Here is a 22231-nt window from a genome sequence, read left to right on the forward strand (position 1 = left end):
TATATTTGACTGTAGTGAAACAACCCACTACCGACCCAGGGTACACTCACTGCCTGTCGACAAAAGGGAAAGCAGTCCTCACAAGCAGACGCAGTTGTAAGTAACATATTTCAACATTAACACCTTTTTTCGTAGTCGTATTGTTTTACTACTCAGAAATCAAAATGATTTTTATCAAAACGTTTTCATATCTAATTAGACCACAGTATCTCGGGTAGAACACTGTTATTCGACTGCCCAGGAGTCTGTCATCATACTTACTCACAGCATGTTACCTGCTATCATGTAAATTTTACTTTAAAAAACAACGAAACAGTGTAAACAGGTGCTGGTTTCACGAAATTGCATACTAATATCAAATAACATTCAACCACGTACAGAGTCTTTCAAATGAACACGTCGCCACTAGGGGCAAAATAATTAGGTGCAAATGATATGCATACACATCAGATGATAGAAGTTGCCAGACACATCCGGGTAATTTCCCGGTCTTTCATTTTGAACACCCACATATTCTTGTAGCTTATGGTATTTGCAAAAAATATACATATTTTACTGTGGTAAATCAGCACACTACCGACCCAGGACACACTATCTGCCTGTCGACAAAACGGGAAGCAGTCCTCACAAGCAGACCCAGTTGTAAGTACGATATTTCAACATTAACACTTTTTTTTCGTAGTCGTATTGTTTTATTACTCAGAAATCAAAATGATTTTTATCAAAACGTTTTCATATCAATGTATACCACTGTATCTCGGGTAGAACACTGTTATTCGACTGCCCAGGAGTCTGTAATCATATTTACTGCTACCATGTAAAGTTTACTTAAAAAACAACGAAACAGTGTAGACAAGTACTGGTTTCACGAAATTGCACACTAATATCAAATAACATGCATCCACGTAAAAACAAGGTCTTTCAAATGAAAACGTCATCACTAGGGACAACAATTAGATGCAAATGATATGCATACATATTCGGTGCCAGATACATCAGGGTATTTTCCCTGTCTCCCATTTTGAACACCCTCATATTCTTGTATCTCCTGGTGTTTGCAACACAAATACATATTTAACTGTAGTAAATCAACCCACTACCGACCCAGGGCACACTCTCTGTCTGTCGACGAAAGGGGAAGCAGTCATCACAAGCAGACCCAGTTGTAAGTAACATATTTCAACATTAACACTTTTTTTTCGTAGTCGTATTGTTTTATTACTCAGAAATCAAAATGATTTTTATCAAAACGTTTTCATATCAATGTATACCACTGTATCTCGGGTAGAACACTGTTATTCGACTGCCCAGGAGTCTGTAATCATATTTACTGCTACCATGTAAAGTTTACTTAAAAAACAACGAAACAGTGTAGACAAGTACTGGTTTCACGAAATTGCACACTAATATCAAATAACATGCATCCACGTAAAAACAAGGTCTTTCAAATGAAAACGTCATCACTAGGGACAACAATTAGATGCAAATGATATGCATACATATTCGGTGCCAGATACATCAGGGTATTTTCCCTGTCTCCCATTTTGAACACCCTCATATTCTTGTATCTCCTGGTGTTTGCAACACAAATACATATTTAACTGTAGTAAATCAACCCACTACCGACCCAGGGCACACTCTCTGTCTGTCGACGAAAGGGGAAGCAGTCATCACAAGCAGACCCAGTTGTAAGTAACATATTTCAACATTAACACTTTTTTTTCGTAGTCGTATTGTTTTATTACTCAGAAATCAAAATGATTTTTATCAAAACGTTTTCATATCAATGTATACCACTGTATCTCGGGTAGAACACTGTTATTCGACTGCCCAGGAGTCTGTAATCATATTTACTGCTACCATGTAAAGTTTACTTAAAAAACAACGAAACAGTGTAGACAAGTACTGGTTTCACGAAATTGCACACTAATATCAAATAACATGCATCCACGTAAAAACAAGGTCTTTCAAATGAAAACGTCATCACTAGGGACAACAATTAGATGCAAATGATATGCATACATATTCGGTGCCAGATACATCAGGGTATTTTCCCTGTCTCCCATTTTGAACACCCTCATATTCTTGTATCTCCTGGTGTTTGCAACACAAATACATATTTAACTGTAGTAAATCAACCCACTACCGACCCAGGGCACACTCTCTGTCTGTCGACGAAAGGGGAAGCAGTCATCACAAGCAGACCCAGTTGTAAGTAACATATTTCAACATTAACACCCTTTTTCGTAGTCGTATTGATTCCTACAATTAGTTATTGCCAAACCAATGTACCTAATATTTGTTATCTGGTTGCAATGAAAACATTACTTTTAGAAACGATTGATCACCGACATTTTTAAAACGTTTTAGTCGAGATTAAATGACTTTCAGTGGTATCAGATTTTATCTTCGTTTGCATGAGTGAGATTTAAATGATGATATTCAAGTTTGTCGTCTCATATTGAAACTGTAACCTGTACGCTCAGAAATTTGAGAACGAATATGAGATGTCAAAACTAATTAGCATATTATGGGTTGAAAGATAAGCTCACTCCTGCTCAAATATTTTTTTTCCCACCAAACATATTCAATTACCATGGGGAAGAAAAATACCTTTGCTTGGCTGTTTTAACCTCCCGATGCACATAAATAAAGAAACATTGGCTTAACAACACATTGAATATAATATTCTGTGGCGGACATCCGGGCATTTTCACCGCCAGGCAACTATCACAATGAGAACAAAAGCTGGCAATTTTTAGTAAACGGAACTTTGTGATAGTTGCAGAAACTCTCCTACGTGTATAACATATATACATTTGGTTGTTAAGGATTATTTCAATGTTGATTTTGCGCTGTTTTCTAGGCTTCAGCTGTTGTCACTATAGCTATTCTCCCAGCGTACCACACCAGCAAGTGCAGAGCCCATACAAATGCATGGTATAGTGGTGCACACCTTAGCAACATAGATTGTCATGGGGTTTAGCTCCACCCCGAGAATAAATATCCATGTCAATCATAATACAATTATAGATAAGACAATAAGTAATTGACAATGGAGAAACAAACACAAAATAACTTGATATGGTATGCATAACAATTTAAACTCTAGGCTGATGTTTGTGTGTTATCATTCAATTACGAGTTTGCACATATCAATTCAAAGTGAGATCAAAAGGGCTACGTGATAACAAACTAATCATGAATGACAATTGTATATGTTTATTCTTGTCGCTGTGAATTAGAAATCATTGTTAATTTACGTAATGTAGTTGTTTATGCGTTCAGCACCTGCACTCACTCGCATATCATGTTCAGTGTATTATATGAACATATATTTTGAACATGCTTGGATATTTATTATTGTAAATTATCATAAATATATATATATATATATATACACTATATAGTTTAGCGCACATTACTGTTTGTTTGTTTGTTTGCTAGTTTACAAAGCAGTGTGCACATCTTCAGTAAATAACATTGTGTCACGACCAGCACCAGCTCGCGATGCGCAGACTAACGCTTTAACTATTACACGTGAAATTTGACGTTTCGTTGTTACGCTAAATTTCGTTATGGTTTAAGATCCATCAATTGATTAATTATATATATAAACGGTATTACGAGTTTAGTTCAAATAAACACCACCTATCGAATCTAACACTTATATTTTTTGATTTGTAGATTTGGATGCAGAACAAGGTAAATTAAAGTAACATTATGTTTAAACAAAAGGCATATATGGAACATATAGTTTGGCGCAAAGTGATATGCGCTTGTTTGCATGTTTATATGAGGTTTAATTAATATACGTGCCGAGTCATGAAGAAACACTGTTGTTATGTATGATATTCATGACAATTATGAAGCCTTCAGTTGTTCGAAAGGCATAGCGAATTTGGTTCAAATTAATACCACCTATCAAATATAACGCTTGGTGAACATTATCTCAATTGTAAAGAGTTGGATAACATTTTGGATGCCAGTAATAAGTAAATTTAAGAAACAATATTCTAACATATCATTGTGTATATTCTATCCGAATCCAACATGTGCCATTTCATTCATGATATGCATACGGAATATGTATATTAATATGTCAATTGACAAACAATATAATATGTATCAAAGGAATAAGAACATACAACCTGTAATGTAGTTCTGTTGGTTTACTTGTTTGAACAGTTAGGATGCTCGTGACAGCTATCTAATGACAACTATTGTGCATTGTTTATTTATGCAGACAATTATTTATTTAAATAAACATGGATTCGTTATGCAGTAATGTTTATTTGGGTCTATATGACAAAATAATGTGTACGAATCAGAAGAAACTCGTGTTCTATGACGCACTGTAAAGACATTTTTAATGTGACAGTTGATTCAAAAACACATTCTACTGTTATGCTATGGTGATTCATGACAATGATCTATAATATGGCCCTAGCTGCAGGGTACATAATCTTTTCAATCGTTACATGAACAAAGCGAGTTTGGTTTGAAGTAAACACCACCTATCCAATCTAACGTTTGGTGCATATTTTTTTAAATTGTAGGGAATAACGCAAGAGATTGGAATTCATGTAAGTAAAAGTAACAATTCAGCATTGTGTATATTCAATCTACTTCTATCATGGATGATGCCAACTATAATCCGTGTATGGGAAACGCAAAATAATAGCGTAATTGGCAAACACACTACACTACATATCAATGAGAAACAAACATGTGGACTTCAATGTACATTGCTTTCAGTTGATAACAGATATCTGATAACGTCTAAGGAGACTATGTTCTTAGTATTGTACCAACATATAATTTGGAAATACGATAATTATATATTAGTATATAGTTTGGCGCACAGTGATATGCGTTTGTTTTTATCTTTATTGACGGTATATAGCTTTTGCGGCCCGAGGTCGTGTATCGGAAGCCGTAAGACAGAGGGCAACAAAAGCCGTATCCTGTCCATAAAGATTGTTTATATACCTTATATGTGTAATTACAATTTTACCTCGGTGGTGTGACCTTAAAGTATATCGGGTCTTATGGCCCACTACGATGATTGGCGCTTCAATTAATGTACGTGTATGTGACATTTTAATCATGAAATCACACTATAGTTATTTAAGACAATGAAGTATCGTATCAAATTACTAGCATGATACTTAAAAGTCTTTAATCTAATAATGGACATAGCATATTTAGTTAATATAAACAATACCTACGAGTATCACATCAAACACATGGTGCAATTTTTTGTATTTGTAGATGAAATGGGAGAGTTTGGTTCCCCCGAAAAGGTAAATTTAATCATTGTGAATATTCTATCTGAATCCATCAAACACGATGTTATTTATGATATTTATATTGACAAACAATACATAAACACACTTTATAGAATATGTAGACTTCAATGTAGTTGTAGGTATATCGAGTTAGTCGCATGACCAGCACATTAATTACTAATAAGTGTATCATGACATTTGTGTCATGTATCATCCCTTAAATTGTATGAATAGCATAGTGAGTGTGGTTTCAATAAACTTTCGTCTATCCCATGTAAAGCTTTGTGTTTATTTTCCTATTTACAGAGACTACAACGAAGAGAAGGTAAAAATAAGTACTAATAATTGAGACAAACAAGATTGTGTACAATATATCCACATACGATATACGTGATATCAATCCTGGTCCGTATAATGAAAAATACAAAATAATATTCCAATTGACAAACAATACTATCATGTAAAGAGAGTTACCTGTAAAGATAATGTTGTCCTCATTTGACCCAACCCGAGATATGATGTGCCAAAATACAGCATGTTTCTTTTACATTTAAGGAATGATTCTTTAAACTTTCAAAATTATACATGTAGTCGTTTAAAGGGCATGACAAATTTGGTTCCAATTAACACCATCTATCAAATATAACGCTTGGTGCATAAGTTCTTAATTGTAGCGATTTGGAAAGGAACTCGGCACTGAGCACAAGATGAAATTAAAAACAATATTCTAACATGACAACATTGTGTATATTCTATCCAAATCCAACGTGCACGATATCATTAATGTTATGCATACGGAATATGATTATTCATGGCAATGATCTAGCTGATGGGTACATACATCTTTTCAATATTCCAATGAACATATGGAGTTTGGTTTTAAAGTATATATCACCTATACAATCTAACACTTGGTGCATATTTTTGTTTAATTGTAGGGAAAGAAAAAAGAGATGAATGTAAGTTAAAGAAACATTGTAGCATTTTGTAAATTCAATCTACAACTATCGTACATGATGCCAACTATGATCCTTGTATAGGAAGACAAAATAATATATTTGAAAAATACACTACCGTAGCAATTCATATACTTGTCTATGAGCAACGAATATATGAACTTATATGTGCATTGTCTTCAATTGATAACAGCTATTTAAGAATGCTTGAGCAAACCCTGTTCTATGTATTGTACTAACATAAATTTTTAACATACTTGGATGTTTATTAAGTAGATTATCGTAGTTATATATATGCTATTTAGTTTGGCATACAGTGATATGCGTTTATTTTAATATTCATAGCTTTACAAAATAAATGGATTATCACAACAAACATGGATTATATGAGTTTATTGTCTAAGTAATATATAATCCTCTCACTAATAGTGACATCAAGCATTTTTCCAATTGTTCAGTGATTCATCAGTAACAGTAAACACTATTTACATACATACGCACGACCTCCGGTATAGTAGTAGTTCGTATCCTTGGTAAACATACACCGCTGAGGTCTCAGTAAAGCTGGTCGTACAGTAGCCCTAAAGAAATGTCTAAGTTTCGGCAGTCTTAAAACTTCAACAACTGTCAACAGTAAATTCAGACATTCGGCACGGTTCGGTTCGGTTCGGTTTACTTCCATATGAATGATTTCAAGCCGGTTCTGCTTATACACTATGTTAACACTTTAAATTAGGAATGTTTTCGATAATCGGGAATATTCGTAATGACACCAGATAATTCAAATCAAATCTGACTAACCATAAGAGAATTTTCAGTCAATTCAGGTAAATCTGCATGTAGCTTCATTTTTTTATGAAACGGGTCGCAAAATGATCAAATATTGTTCATTTCTATTTGACCGCTATGATAAGTCAATCAGTATCACTCAAGGCATGAATCATTGTCGTGTATATTATTAATATATTCAATTCCTGTCTCGTCTGTAAAATAATAAAATACACAACAATTACAAATACTTTGACCTAAAATACAGAAAATCACTTGTGTCATTACACTCGTGGCAATGACCCATGTAAATAACCTTTAATTTAAATCATTTACAATTGTGTTTATGGGTTTAGTAATACACGGATGTAAATATAAATAACATAATTATCTCAGAATTGACATTGCGGTGAGTTGGCAGAAAACTACGCGGGACAAATTAGACTAAGAAAAACATTTGAAAATTAGTAATACATGTACTTGTCTGACTGCATGCGTGCCTGGCTTAGAAATATTGTATAAGCTAGTTATCTCAGTGATAATAAATATATAGAAAATAGTTTTTCTATAATTAATAATTTGACCATGAAATTTAAACTAAGAATCATTGTTCACTTGGCAACCAGATTCCGTTCACTCCAAAAAAAATAATTGAGTGTTAGGGATGAACGCTCCTATTTATTTCATGACAATTCTTGTGATTTATCAATAAAAAATTATTCACAGAGTATAACAGAGTATCTCCCAAAACCCAATGAGTAGTCAATTCGGGTACAAATAAATCTTTCCTGAAAATTCTACGACAATTCTGCGTGAATTATTGGTTTTATTTTGCAACATGACATATTAAAAAATAACCCATGTAACACCTGTAATTTTAAATGATATATATCACATGCAAGTTATTCTTTTCTTAATAGACCACGGATAGCTTCTTGTAGCTGTTAAGTATAACTCTCGACACGTTGATTTTAAGGGTATACACAGTTCGGTAACTACGTGACGTCACAGAATACCACACATGCCGTATATTTGGTGTGTTGTATTTGAAAAATGTTCAAATTAACAGATAATCCTTTACTATTTAAATATTTGTTATTACACAGAAACTGCAGAATGGGAAGACGAAGATACTATATAATCTAAACAATCATATGAATGTCATTATGCTTATACTGGATACAAGTATCATTAGAATAAAGTAGTATATTAAACATGATATAAATATGTATTAATCTATGAAAATATCTTCTTTCAACCTAGTTTCCATCAAAACTAGTATAACAACTTTCTGTGATTGTCATAATCCGTAAAGGTAGAGAGAGGTTGATGGTAAAAGGGAATAATTTGGTAACCTCGCCGAGTGTGGTTGTTATTCAAACGTGACCACACTGCAAGGTTATGTGTACTGTAGCATTCATTCGTTTTGACTGAAACAGTGACAATGAAGAGTTCATCGATGATAAACAGATTGACGATTAATAGAACACTGTCTATAGTTTTAACAGTTTGAAATAAAATAAAATCTAGTAGGTATCGGCCAACTGAAGGATTGTCATTGTAGTAAGATACATTGAGGAGTGGGAATTGGGGTCTACGACCTTGCATCTTTTTGAAATTTTTGCTTCAATCCAAAATGTGCTTCAACACACCAGCAACATGTGCATTGTCTATTACACCAACAGCATGATTATTTTCTATGTTATGTATAGATATTACCCATGGAATAAATATCTTTGCTTAAGAAAGTAGGTCAACCATTGAAAAATAGAAGTGTAATAACAGATAGCAACATAAACATTAATGCTTGACTCCATCTCGCAATATCTTATAGGAATACATATTCCCTATAAATGTTTCTTATATATTGTGCCGAGCAACGACTTCTCTTTTGTGTCATTTATTACCAGGCTTCTTATTGATTGATTCGTTGACTTTAATTGCTTATAATTCGAGGATGTGCGAAATGGTGCAGTACATTTACATTTTGTTGACAGAAATAGTGACCAGTCTTTCAATGGTCAAGATAAAATAAACAAATAAAAGCAAATCAAAGTACTCATGTACACCATTAAAGTTTTGTCTTTGTACCTACTTTGAAAACAAAAAAATATGTCCCCGGGTCACCGTGTTCAAGTAAAGATAAATAAACATTGGTTATTGAAATCATAACGTCGACAATAGTCGAGATCGGTCGTTAAATTTATTAAACTAATCTCCATAGCCATAAACTAAAGCATATCTTAAAATTTTCTGGAAAATGCGCATGCAATATAAAATAATCGCCCCAAATTTTGTTTTTTCAATTTTTATCACATCACACTGAATGCCCTAGAACAACTCTCCACTCCCGCATCTCCACTTACGTGTATGCGTTTATAAAAGCGCACCACCATCCTCCCCAACAGAGATAATTTCGATGACAAATTATGCCATGCTTCAGGATAAATGTGTTTGCAAAAGCAATCAGAATGTAGATAGTGTTGCTTCCGGGTTGCGTCTGAATCCACCGGGAAGGGTGCGGAAACCATGTTGGAAAGGACCAAAGACTCAAGGAGTTAATTGTGTATGTGATCGATGCGGCATCAATTATTCTCTGGCATCTAAAATTGGCCATGATTGGTCACCCATAGATCCACATCGTTTATCTACTATAACAGATAACAGCTGACAGTTTACATTATGATACAATATGATATATTCACAGAAGGAATAAACGGGCGCGTATTGATAACTGTTTAGCTGAAGTTGAAAACGCTCAAAAGGTCAAAGCGTGCGTTATGCGACATTTATTTTAATGCTACAAGGTAAATTATACGTCGAAGTACTTTGGTGTGGTAGAATCACCAAACGTAATTCATAAATACAACGGCCAAAATAAAGAACCGTCACCGACCTTGTGCTTGAGCTCTTTACCCCGAAATGCACAATATATATATAATGTATTGATATATGGTCATACACAGTAATGCCAGGGTAGAACTTTTGGGAGTGAACACGCACACCTGTAACAAACTTGCAAGCACTTCAAGAAACACAAGTTGATGTGGTCAACGAAATATTTAATACTGGATAATCTCAAATCATAATATTTGGGAATAAATAATTAAAGCAATAATTACATTAACATTTAAATACAAATAACCATGGTTAATGTCCTAAACAACGTAAAAAAGTACACCATTCGTAAATACAAGAAAATAACGTTTTACACTGTCACCTGTAGACTGTTAACATCAATCACTGTACCGTAACAACGTCATTGACTACTCAGCTTTTAAGTTGACCAAGTTCCATACACGGTGTTCCTTGTATTACACAGTTTAACGTCTCGATGATGGTTTGACAAAAAAGTTCCAGCACGGCTACTGAGACTTCACCATGCAGGATAATATAGCTTGTAGAAGCACATGTAGTTGGCCATAGGGTTTCCAACCCAAAGTATCAGGAACTGGCAACAAACGTCTCAAGTTCTTAACTGTGACAGGCAGCAGGGAGAAGTGATCTCTTTGTTTCACGCCAATTTATTCAAGCAGGTTTCAGTTTCAGATGGGTTAGTCACACCGATTAAAGTGTCGAATACAGCGCAATATCTGGCCAAAATAATTAAAACTTAATTAACAAACTGGCAAAATATACACTCCAAATAATTATTCATGATCCGTAAGTAATGGCCTCTATAGGAATAGAGTGATTTAACATTCCAGATCTTTTACGGATTGTCTGTCCAAAAGTACGACTAAATACAGAGACCGTAATTTCTGAAGGTTGGGTAGGTTTCTGGCATTGTTTTATTTTGTTTTATGGCTTTCTGTTAATAAACACGCAATTGTTTGAGGAAATTGTTTGGTCTTAGATTGGTTTCCGAGTAGGGGTACTTCAATTGGAAAGTATGTAATACAAAGAATATTTAATGATAGTTATACGCTTTTGAGTTCATTACAAACAAAAAGAGTCCTCTGGAGAAGCCAAAGAAGTCGTTATTTCTGATGCGGGATAATGTCTCATTTATATACAACCAATGGCAAACAGTATACGTTTGTAAATAAGACGTATTTTCATATTTTGTTTGCCTGAAAAAAATGATATACCGCTTTTAGATGAAGTACTCACTAATTGTAATATAGCATTTGTCTTACAAGGTAAGACCGGTTGTTCCTCTCAAAAAATACACTGTGATAAAAGCCTTAATATAAAATAAATATAAATATGAATAAATGAAAAAAAATCATATGATTTATTGTTGAGAAGAAAGAAGAACAAGAATACTCATGGAATTGATATTTGTTGAAAACAATTTTAACAATGAGCACACCAGCTCGAAGCTTTCCTCTCATTTTTCTTTGACTGCTGCTCTTAACTGTCGCAGCTCTGAAGCATATTACTCTCCATTGATTGTTTGACCCTTTTGCAAGTAGTCAATCATGATGACTCCCTTGCTGTCCTAGAACACAGAGGCCATCACCTAGTCGACTGATGCCACTCGCTTGAACTTCTTGGGTGGCTGTGAACCCTTGTGTGTCCATTGTTTGCTCTGCTCTTTTGATTCTGGATCAAAGTGGTCAACCCATGTCTCATCTTGGGTTACAAATCTCTTGAAGAAGTTGCCAGGATTTGACTGGAAATGGGCCAAAAGCGTCCTTGAAACATCCAACGTGTTCAACTGCTGATGTGGAATTAACATTCGGGGCACCCATCTTGCAGATAACTTGCTCATCCCCAAGATGTTCAACAAAACATTTTGAACTGTGCCATAACTGATGCCTAGTGAACGCCCGGTGTGTCGGATAGTGACACGTCTGTCATTCATTACCATGCGATGGATGGCCTCAACCTGATTGTCTGTGGTGGCGTCCAGACCTTCGGACATTATTCGTGCTCTCCTCGCCTCGCTTGAAGTTAGCAACTCACTTCCTTACATTAGAATAAGAAGGGGAGTCTACACCAAGTGTCGATACCATGTCTTCATGGATTTCTTTTTATAGAGATACATGATCACAGCACGAGCTTCTGTCTGGTCCATTTTGTGATTTTCGTCTCACCTGCTGATTTTAAATGGGCACCACGTTCTAAATAACGAATACCTAAGCTTGCATTTCTATAGGTAGTGATTTAAGACATAATAGTATAAAGTTATACCCCAGAAGAGGAGTTACGCACCTTGTTTCATGGTGAGGCCTTAAACCTATTGATCATTCATGAGGTCTAATATTAGTATATATTGCAATGCAAACAAAATATGTGGTGATTATGAAAAATGCGTAAGTGATAGCATGTTCGTAACAAAATTGTCTTACATAATTATTTCAATGTTTGATTTTACAGACAAGTGTATTTAACTTGAGTAGTTACTTCTTACTCGTAATTTATACTAATAACACAATATCACACATGATTTTCCGACCACGTGCTCCGTGTATTCTGAGAGTGTCATCAACTATTCACATATATATTGCTGCACAATAACGATCCCCTCGTGTCATTGATGGTGGCTGCTGTTTTGTATCCGGTTGTATAAGCAATCCTTTTTGTTAGTTGGAGTTACTATATCGACATGGTAACGAAAAAATATAAATTATCTCCAGCGATGGGGCATGTAAGAGGAATTTATAGCGCCAGCTATAATGATCATAAATTACATTCTAAATGCTAGTAATTTTGGAAAATTGAATGCTCATTTGTCAATTATTGTAATACGCCCTTAGAGTTGATATGCATTTTCTTGAACTGCGTCTCTTTGTGTTGATCGTTGTAAGGTTGAGCTGTGCCACCCAGAGTTCAGCAATGAATTTTGTTGACATCATTACCATCTACGTGTCGCATCTCGTGTAATACATATTTATCTCCTTTTCTTGTGAAAATTGTCTTAATGTCAAATTTATATGGGCTATCATTTGTGCATTAATGTATATGTCATATTTTAGATACCATAACCACATAATATGTAACGAAGTATACAAATTATCATTATATACAAATAATTATCTTTCACATTATTTAAGGATCGTGCATTTCCACTATATATTTGCCTCTCACTAATCTACTGTAGTGTGGTTATTTGTCGGTCAGTCCTGTTATTGTGTGACCTGGTTACATTAGTCTTGAATGTCTTCCACGTATTTTTTGGATTGTCGGTAACATGTCTGTAATTGTTTTGTCGTAGGTAGATGATAAAAGCAGAGACCACATTCTTCCAGTCTACAGCGTTACAAAAAGGTTCAGTGCAATTCACAATTTATTCACAATACTAAAATTGTTAAAAAGCGACATTTTAAATTATTCGGAATAGAAAAGGCATAAAATCGAAATTGGCCAACGAGTAATTCCTTAAACAAACATTTGGTACGACATATACACTAATGTTTTTGTCTATAGCTAAGCATTTAGATATATAACTGATATAACAGTGGTAATTACGTAGTAATTTAAATTTAGAGAATGTCTGAATCACAGATCAATGTTAAACTCGTGTTTTTCTCTGCTAACTACCGCACTAATACCTGAGCAATGGAACCCTTTCTTAATCAGTTGAATTCTTAATTTAATCGACAACGCCACCAACGCCACTTCATGCACTTTGTTCATCCATGCACGTATAATCACTATACTTTCTAACTGAACCGCGACATGCAGAACAATTGCAATAATATTCCTACATAAAATTCAACAAAACGATTATTAGTACAAAATAAATTAATTGTCGTCATTATATTTGAGTATCGCTAAAATTCCCGCGAATGGGGCAGTGTGTGTTGCACAGATAATCTGCATCATATGGAAGCGGCAATATCTGTGATTTTTAACTTTTTTTGTTTAAATACATAAAGATGGCCAAATCTCATGGAAATATTGTTTTACACACATAGCCGTACACAAGAGTGAAACTGGACCGGTAAGTTGTAATCTTGTACTACAATCCCTGCGGTACGCTTCACATAATTGAAATTAAATAGATAAACATAATAACGCTAATGTTATGCTGGTTAATTACATAATTGCATACTACACTTCCTTAATGATGGACTCGCCAATTGCAACAAAGTGGTACATCAACATGTATACACGCCAACATTTCGCGAAGAATCATTTGTCGGAAATACTGTAGTGTCCTGTACAAATGACAGAATAGTCGTATACGCGCGTGGCACTATCACGATGATCCATATTACCACGTCCGTAGTAGTCAATACTCACCTGAGAGTGTATTATGTAGATTAAGGGTTTCTGCAATTATTCGAATCATAATAACCTAATATTGAGTAATACCTTATTATTATACATATTTCCCTTCCAAAAATAAATAAAGGGAATGCCGAAATCCAAAAAGTTCATAACAGAATCAGCGAACTTCTTTGTGTGGAGTCCGGTCAAACCCTGGCGGTAGCCATGTTAAAAACTTAGTTTTTATTATTAGAGGACGCTTACGCGCGTAATCATTCCATATTTAGAATTCGCATTTCCTTATATGGTAGGATGAAAATCCCCCGTAAAATACCACAAAATTACGGCACACTGTAACTTTATTACGGTGACTGATGTATAATAATAGAATGGATAATAACATAACGTGAAGTAAATTATGGTGTATCTAACTTATTCTGTTTTGAGATCACATTGTTTACTAAATTACGTGTTTACAAATCAAAAGTTTGATGAATGTATCGTTTTATAAAAAGCAGATAAATCTTAATTATTGTAAACCAATTAAAAATAAATTCATATTGAGAAATGCGTATACGCCAAGAATCCGGCACCAGCACTTCCAACCCTTTTGCCCCTTCCATCCATCATCATAACCCAATTACAATTACCATTAACAATTACTATTCAATTACACTGCATCTGCATTTATGGAAGTGTCAAACACGTGCGTTATTGCCAGTCAGTAATTGGTGTGCCGTGTGTGAATTTGTGTGTGAAATTTAGTGGTGTATCTGGAATATATACTTTATAAATTAAAGCTTTATTTGATTTGCAGACCTCGAACCATAACCTAAACCCCGCCCTTAGCAACGAAACTGACCCGTACAGGTTACTAACGACAAGACCTTTTATGTACATCAATGATCCTTGTTATAGTAGAGCGCTACACAAAAGTAAAAATATTATCATTTTCCTTAATTTTTACTTATTTAAACAATTGAAAATATTTGTGGGGTTTTATCGAGGAAATGCGTGGAAAACTACTGCTAAATTGAAATTCTATGCATGTTATTTTACCGTTTTTTTTCCTCGAAAAATAGATTGACTGTAAACCCAAAAAAATCACATACTGATGACTAATAAATCAAAATAAATCGTTGACTGTTTTTAGCAAGAAATGTAGTCACTGCTATATACTCTTAACTGTGCGCACACGTGACTCACGAGTACCGTACACCTTACGTGCAGACACGCGTTTGCTAGGTCAATGATCAACTGTGAATGCTGCACGTGCGCATGTCAATAAACCTTTTCCCAGCAAATGGTCGTCAGTTGATTCTCAATATACGTATCACGTGACTAGGCTGGTGACACACAGACTCGCAGTGCATTCTTGTCAGTTAATATATCGTGACACGTTGCGCCATGGCCTCGGTAGAATCGGAAATACGTGAAGAAATCGATGACAACTTTCTCGTCTGTACGGTGTGTTCTGAGAGGTACCGTAATGCTAAGATTCTACCGTGTTTGCACAGCTTCTGTGAGCAGTGTATCGACAAACTTTTAGAGAAATCGGGAGGTAAGGGTATACCTTGTCCAGTGTGTAGACGAGTTCATGACCTTCCAGAAGGAGCCAGCAGTGTGCAGCCGAACATTTTTGTAAACGAGTTGGTCGTATTACTTGAAAAACGAGACAAAGAGACAAACGACGTTCAGAAATGCGGAGGGTGTCAGCAAGGGTCGGTAACCACATATTGTATTGATTGTGCTGTAGGACTGTGTGACAATTGTACTTTGCCACATAAACAACTTCCGTTTACTAAATCCCACGATGTGATGCCACTCCAAGCGTACGAAGCTACAAAGTCCACTGATATTGTTAGCATAAAAGACGAGCCGCCTGTCATCTGCAGCAATCACCATGGCAACCAGCTTAAATTCTATTGTGATACCTGTAATATTAAAATTTGCGCAGAATGTGCAGCGTTAAATCACCGACTACCCGAACACAATTACCGATATCTTAAGGACGCCACCAAGCAATACACCATTTATCTAACCAAGATGGCAGACATACTAGCAGAGAAAGAAAAAGATGCAAAAGAGAGCAAAAAGAAAGTACAGCATGTGACGGAATTGCTAGAAAATTGTTTTAGCGAGGAAGAACATAAACTAAATACTCGTATTGAGAGAGTGGTGGCGGAAATCACTGCTAAAATTCGTGAAAACGGGGCAGAGTTACTGCAAGAAATGAACAAGGTATTCAGTGAGAGAAAACAGAATTTGCATGCGCAAATGAAAGAACTGGAAATTGCAGAAAATGATGTGAAACATGCACGTGACTTTGCCACTAACCTGATGAATTATGGGAATGCTACACAACTGATGTTTACAAAGAAGGGGATGACGTCACAGATTAAGAAATTGATAAAACTAGAAACCAAACAAGATCCAACTGAACATGACTACATAGAGTTTCAAAGCTCTGATGACTTTTGTAAGACCAAAACCCTAGGAGTGATACTTCACAATAAATATAATTTCGAGATAAAAGATGTTCCAAAGTATGGTAGAATTGGAAGGGAATTATCCGTAACCTTAGCAGCAAGTGATGGAACTATGGTGAACTTTCTGCCTTCAAAACAGACAATCCAAGTCAAAATGAAAACTCCTTCCGATACGATAGAAGATGTGAAAGTGACTGAAAATAAAGACGGGACTTGTAGTCTGGCATATCAGGCTAAGGTAGAAGGGGTGCATGAAATGACAGTTTTAGTTAATAACAAATCGGTGCAGGGTTCACCTATTAAGATTAATGTAATTCCTAAGAAGGGGTTGATGGGTAATTATGGCAAATACAATAGACCTGACAGTGTCCTGATAACCAGTGATTAGAACGTATTAGTTTCTGATGGTGGAAATAATCGACTTCAATTACTGACCTTGGATGGAAAACATAAACGAATGATTCAATTCACTGGTTTCAGGGAACCATTTAATCCACGGTTTGCCGCAGAGTCACTGGATGGTAATTATTTCATAACAGACAGTAACAACAAACAAGTAGTTGTATGTAATAACAATTTTGAACTAATTAGATGTTTTGGCAATACGCAACTGACACACCCTATTGGTATTAGCATCAGCCCTGTGAATGAAAGGGTGTATGTTGTTGATCTAAAATCCAACTGTATGAGAATCTACAGCCAAGATGGGCAATATATTAAGTCATTCGGATCAGTGGGTGATTGGAATTGTCATTTTCAAAGTCCCTTTGGAATTACTACAGATAGTAAAGGTAATGTCATTGTGGCAGATCAATGCAACCGCCGCATACAAGTGCTGACTGGTGAAGGAGAATTTCTATTCAAGTTTGGAAGTCGTGGAAATTTTGGTACTCAACTACAGTGTCCTTTAGGTTTAGCTACTGATACAGATGGATATATGTACGTGAGTGAAAATGGTAATAATAGGGTTCAGAAGTATGACTCTCATGGTCAATTTGTATGTCATATTGATAGTCCTGCTGATGGGATGATGACTCCCCGTGGTATCTCTCTCACTAATGATAAACCATTTGGTAAGGTTGTAGTGGCTGATATTAAAAATAATTGTATTAAAATATTTGCACAGTAAGTATGTGCGTAACAATTCACAGTTCTGTGTAATTAACCTGGTATGTGTACGAATCGTAATGATTTCAGGAATTATTCCGAAATAATACAACAGTAATATACCTGCCAAGTCACCTGCGTTATGCTGATGTCATTTGCATTCTTCATAAAATCACATGTATTTCATGAAAGTGGGCAATAGTCCTGTAAAACGTTAATTCACGATCTTCAGTGAATTATGCCGATGGTCAATTATCTGCTTTTTAACAAATAGCCGATAATTAAAGGGCGGCAGTCGTCACGCTGCGCATGTGCGACATTTGTGTTGATAAAAATTGATTTCCCACAATCCATTGCGTTCTTCTACTGACAATCACAAGTATGAAGTTTGACCTGGGCGCGACCTTCACTAATTACCGCCGGTGTTTATATAGGACCATATATCTCGCGCATGCGTGGCGCGGCGGCACCGCCCTTCAAGTGATTGCAGTGCAGTGTTCATGTGAATGTGCTACCTCCGCTGTGATTGGTCATTCGTATTTGGTGTGTTTAAGCAGGTGGTGGAATGTTATATAATGGCATTACGATTTATTGTTGGCAGACTCCGTTTCAGTGTCCACGACAGCAGTACATGTAATTGATATTGAGTTTTTGTATGCAATCGATTGTAATTAATGGTTTTATTTTTCGATATGAGATGAACCCCGACAACCGCCTCAGGTGCATTCGACATGGCGGTGGGTACAAATTTCCAGAAATGTTTTCTCTTGGTGTCTTTATGTTTTTCTTCGTTGTAACCTATAATTAGGGTAAAAAAGTATTCGGTGTTTAGTGAATGTAAGAGGGGAAATTGTAATAAACGTGGGTAGCTTATTGGACAGCAACCACCGTGTACCGATAACCATGCGTGTATGAATCGAAGATGATTCGAAATTGTAGATATAATCACTGGATCAATAAAAAAAATGTTTCCACTGCTGATTGCATAAGTACCCTAAGTGAATGATGATTTGCTAAGCCAAGGAACCCTCCATTTGATGTATTTCACCAATAAACATTATAATTGCATGTTGTTTCTGTGGTATGCTTTTCAACACGTCGTTTTTGTATTTTGGTAATTAATCTTTTGAACGACTTGTACGCAAAAGCAAAAAAAATAGTGTGATTTTCTTTATTATTACATGTGACATTTCATAACAGAATGAAGAAGAAATAGAATAAAATATAGAGGTCATCGTTATCAAAATTGATTGACTGTGAACAAAACACGTCCGCATACTACTAATATGGAAACACAGAATCTTGTAAATGCTGCATATACTTTCAAATATGGACACGTGCATTCTAGTACATGTAATTTCTAAAAATAAATTGCTGGAAACTGGGTCTATTAACAATGCAAATTTGTATCATTAATTTCCAATGACCGAAATAAATAAGAAATGTAAATTAGCTAGTCTGCATATATTCAAATATGTACATTAAATCATTTGAATAATCCTGATTTAACGATTTTTTTTCTTTCGTTTGTTTTACTGAGGTTTTTGAAAGGTGACAGGTATACAGCAATTATATAAACCATAATTCCCTCAACCCTACATGTGCAACATATATCAATTTCGTTGTTCAGGATAGTTTCAATGTTGATTTTTGCTGTTTTCTCCGCTTTAACTGTTTTCACCAGCTCTTCGACCGGCCTTCCACAGTAGCTCACACAGGGCCCATAAAAATGCATGGTACAGTGGTGCGCGTCTTAGCGACGTAGATTGTTCCGTGACGTGGCTACGCCCCCGTGAATACACCGAATTATAGGAATTGCATACTGTTATACTGAAAATGCGTGACTTGTGGTGTAAGTATGTCCAGGATATAACATCAAACATGGTTTTATAAACTTAAGTTATACATCTACAAATATTAATAGTGGGGATATTTTTATGAAAAGTAATAAATGCAATCTTTACAGTAATTTTCTCCAGTACAGAACGGCACCATATATAAAAAATACACTCATAAAAGCGCATAAGAGAATTAGTTGTAATGCCTGAACAATTCTCACACTGGTGAATTCACACAATAAGGTTATGTAAATAGTGTATCAGAAAGTTCTCAAGAATTTAAGAAAGGAATTCCAATATATGTTGTATTCTACATGCGAGTACATAAGAGTGAGGGATGAACCAATAGAATAAAAACGTGACGGGGTATCAGAAACTGGACAGCAATATGAGAGCCGAACCAATAGAATAAAAACCTGATGGGGTATCAGAAACTGGACAGCAATATGAGGACTGAACCAATAGAATAAAAACGTGACGGGGTATCAGAAACTGGACAGCAATATGAGGGCTGAACCAATAGAATAAAAACCTGATGGGTATCAGGAAATGGACAGCAATATGAGGGCTGAACCAATAGAATAAAAACGTGACGGAGTATCAGAAACTGGACAGCAATATGAAGGCTGAACCAATAGAATAAAAACCTGATGGGTATCAGGAAATGGACAGCAATATGAGGGCTGAACCAATAGAATAAAAACGTGACGGGGTATCAGAAACTGGACAGCAATATGAGGGCTGAACCAATAGAATAAAAACGTGATGGGGTATCAGAAAATGGACAGCAATATGAGGGCTGAACCAATAGAATAAACACCTGATGGGTATCATAAAATGCAAACAAATTCATAATTCAAAAGACAAAAGAAATATATTGCATTAATGGTGACTAAAATGCTGAACATTTGACCACTTATTTGCTTTGACTTTTTTCTGGTTTATCATGCGCTACTTTCCAACAATGGGTTCAATGTATGGCTGCTTTCTTCAGTAACAAAATAGGGATCATTCCAGTACCTTCCTCAGCTGGCGCTTGAGAAAATATAGCCGTGCAAGTCCACTGAGCAATAGTTGGGGGGGAAGATCTTTTATATTGACTAGAACACCCGAAGTTCTTAAAGTTGCTATGGAGATGCCCCACTTGAGTGCTGTGATGTTCACATGTTGGAAGAATCAATTATCTAGATAAGGAGTGGATATACATCTCCAGTTGATGCAATATAGCCACTACTACCATAACACATTTTTGATACCATAAACGCAGTGATACAAGGTGGGTGTGACTACACTTAGAGCCCATTCAATCTCACGACATGCATGCAGTGGTGCATGGTAACACATGGTATTATTTTGGGCAAACATGTTGAGTTACCATGTCAAGAGTAGCATTACTACAGTAACATGGTCACACAACTTTCCAGTGACAGTTTATTGCATATTGATGCCCCTGTGAGTATGAATATGTAATTGTTGACAATGGCGGTGAGGGCAATGGTGAATTATCATTGACTGCCTTGACTCCCTTGAAATCATTTGTAACAGAATGTAAGCAAAACTTAATCAATAAAATCTGGGTTAGGCAGAAATCATCAGTTTGTCGTAGGACGTAGACATGTGGTGGGTGTATGTAGCGGAGTAGTATGCAGACACAGCCGACGAAAGAAGTCTCACTAAAAATAGATAGTAACAGCTCAATTGCAATTGCAATGGGCACTATACCCACCAGTCACTGGAAATCATAGTTTGTAAAGATATACATTTCATGAGTTACACTTTGAAGGTCGATATGTAATGGAAACTCAAGTATTACATTGACTCACTGGTAGGTGCCATGGCGTTATCCAGGCATTGACAATTAGTGATGAACTCGCTGTTTGAATCAGACTCCTGAAGACGAATTGAAGCATTTTGTGTTTAAGCATTGAGATACCTCTTGCAACCAAACCTCGCATAAACCACATTCAATGACATTGTTGTCATCGCCTAAGCTCCCTCCTATCATAATCCAAGGTTCACCCATTACCAAATATGGTAGGATCATTGTCTGAATCTGTGATTACACTTTTTGAGACTTAATTCATTTTTTCTCTCCAAGAAATACAGCTAATAATGCCAATTTGATAAATGTGTTTTCGCATGTGTTTAGTAAGATTTGAAACTGGAATGCAAATGTGATCAACATGAAAGAACCTGTATAAAAAGTTCTCCCTTGCCATCACAACAAAATAGGAGCTGAATATAAAAATATTGGGAGTGCAGGGAAGAAAGCTTTATTTTACTGAGAATACATTTTAATGTTCTTGTATCAAATGTTCCTCACTTGTAATGTGGTTAGTCATCACATACTGTACACCTCAGATTCATGTGAGTGGTCATATAAAAGATATTCTCATTTTTTTTTATTTTATCCAATTATAATTGTGCTAAAGACCCGTCTGAAAAAACTCCACGTCAAGGTTTGACTCGTTGGTCGGTGCTGATGATAGTAACAATTTTTGTGCTAACAATATTGTAGAATGGATCTTCTAGAATATCCCTAGTTTACCGGGACGTTTTTATAACATGTTGTTTCCATTTAACGAGATCATATTTCTCATTCTAATTATCTATTCTCCTAA

At 35.6% G+C, this 22231-nt stretch overlaps 1 protein-coding gene across 1 annotated transcript; it reads left to right on the forward strand.

Moving 5' to 3' along the window:
• Positions 1 to 15546: 15546 nt before the first annotated feature.
• Positions 15547 to 17053, forward strand: LOC102804458 (tripartite motif-containing protein 2-like). The gene has a single exon (XM_006822911.2). The coding sequence runs from the start codon at positions 15584 to 15586 to the stop codon at positions 17051 to 17053; it is 1470 nt and encodes a 489-aa protein (XP_006822974.2). The 5' UTR covers positions 15547 to 15583.
• Positions 17054 to 22231: the final 5178 nt, after the last annotated feature.

The sequence above is a fragment of the Saccoglossus kowalevskii genome, chromosome 15, assembly GCF_978046115.1.
Source record: "Saccoglossus kowalevskii chromosome 15, keSacKowa6.1, whole genome shotgun sequence".
NCBI lineage: Eukaryota > Metazoa > Hemichordata > Enteropneusta > Harrimaniidae > Saccoglossus > Saccoglossus kowalevskii.

Excerpts from the sequence above, each read along its gene's own strand:
- LOC102804458 (XM_006822911.2), top strand. The coding sequence starts at position 15,584 with ATGGCCTCGGTAGAATCGGAAATACGTGAAGAAATCGATGACAACTTT.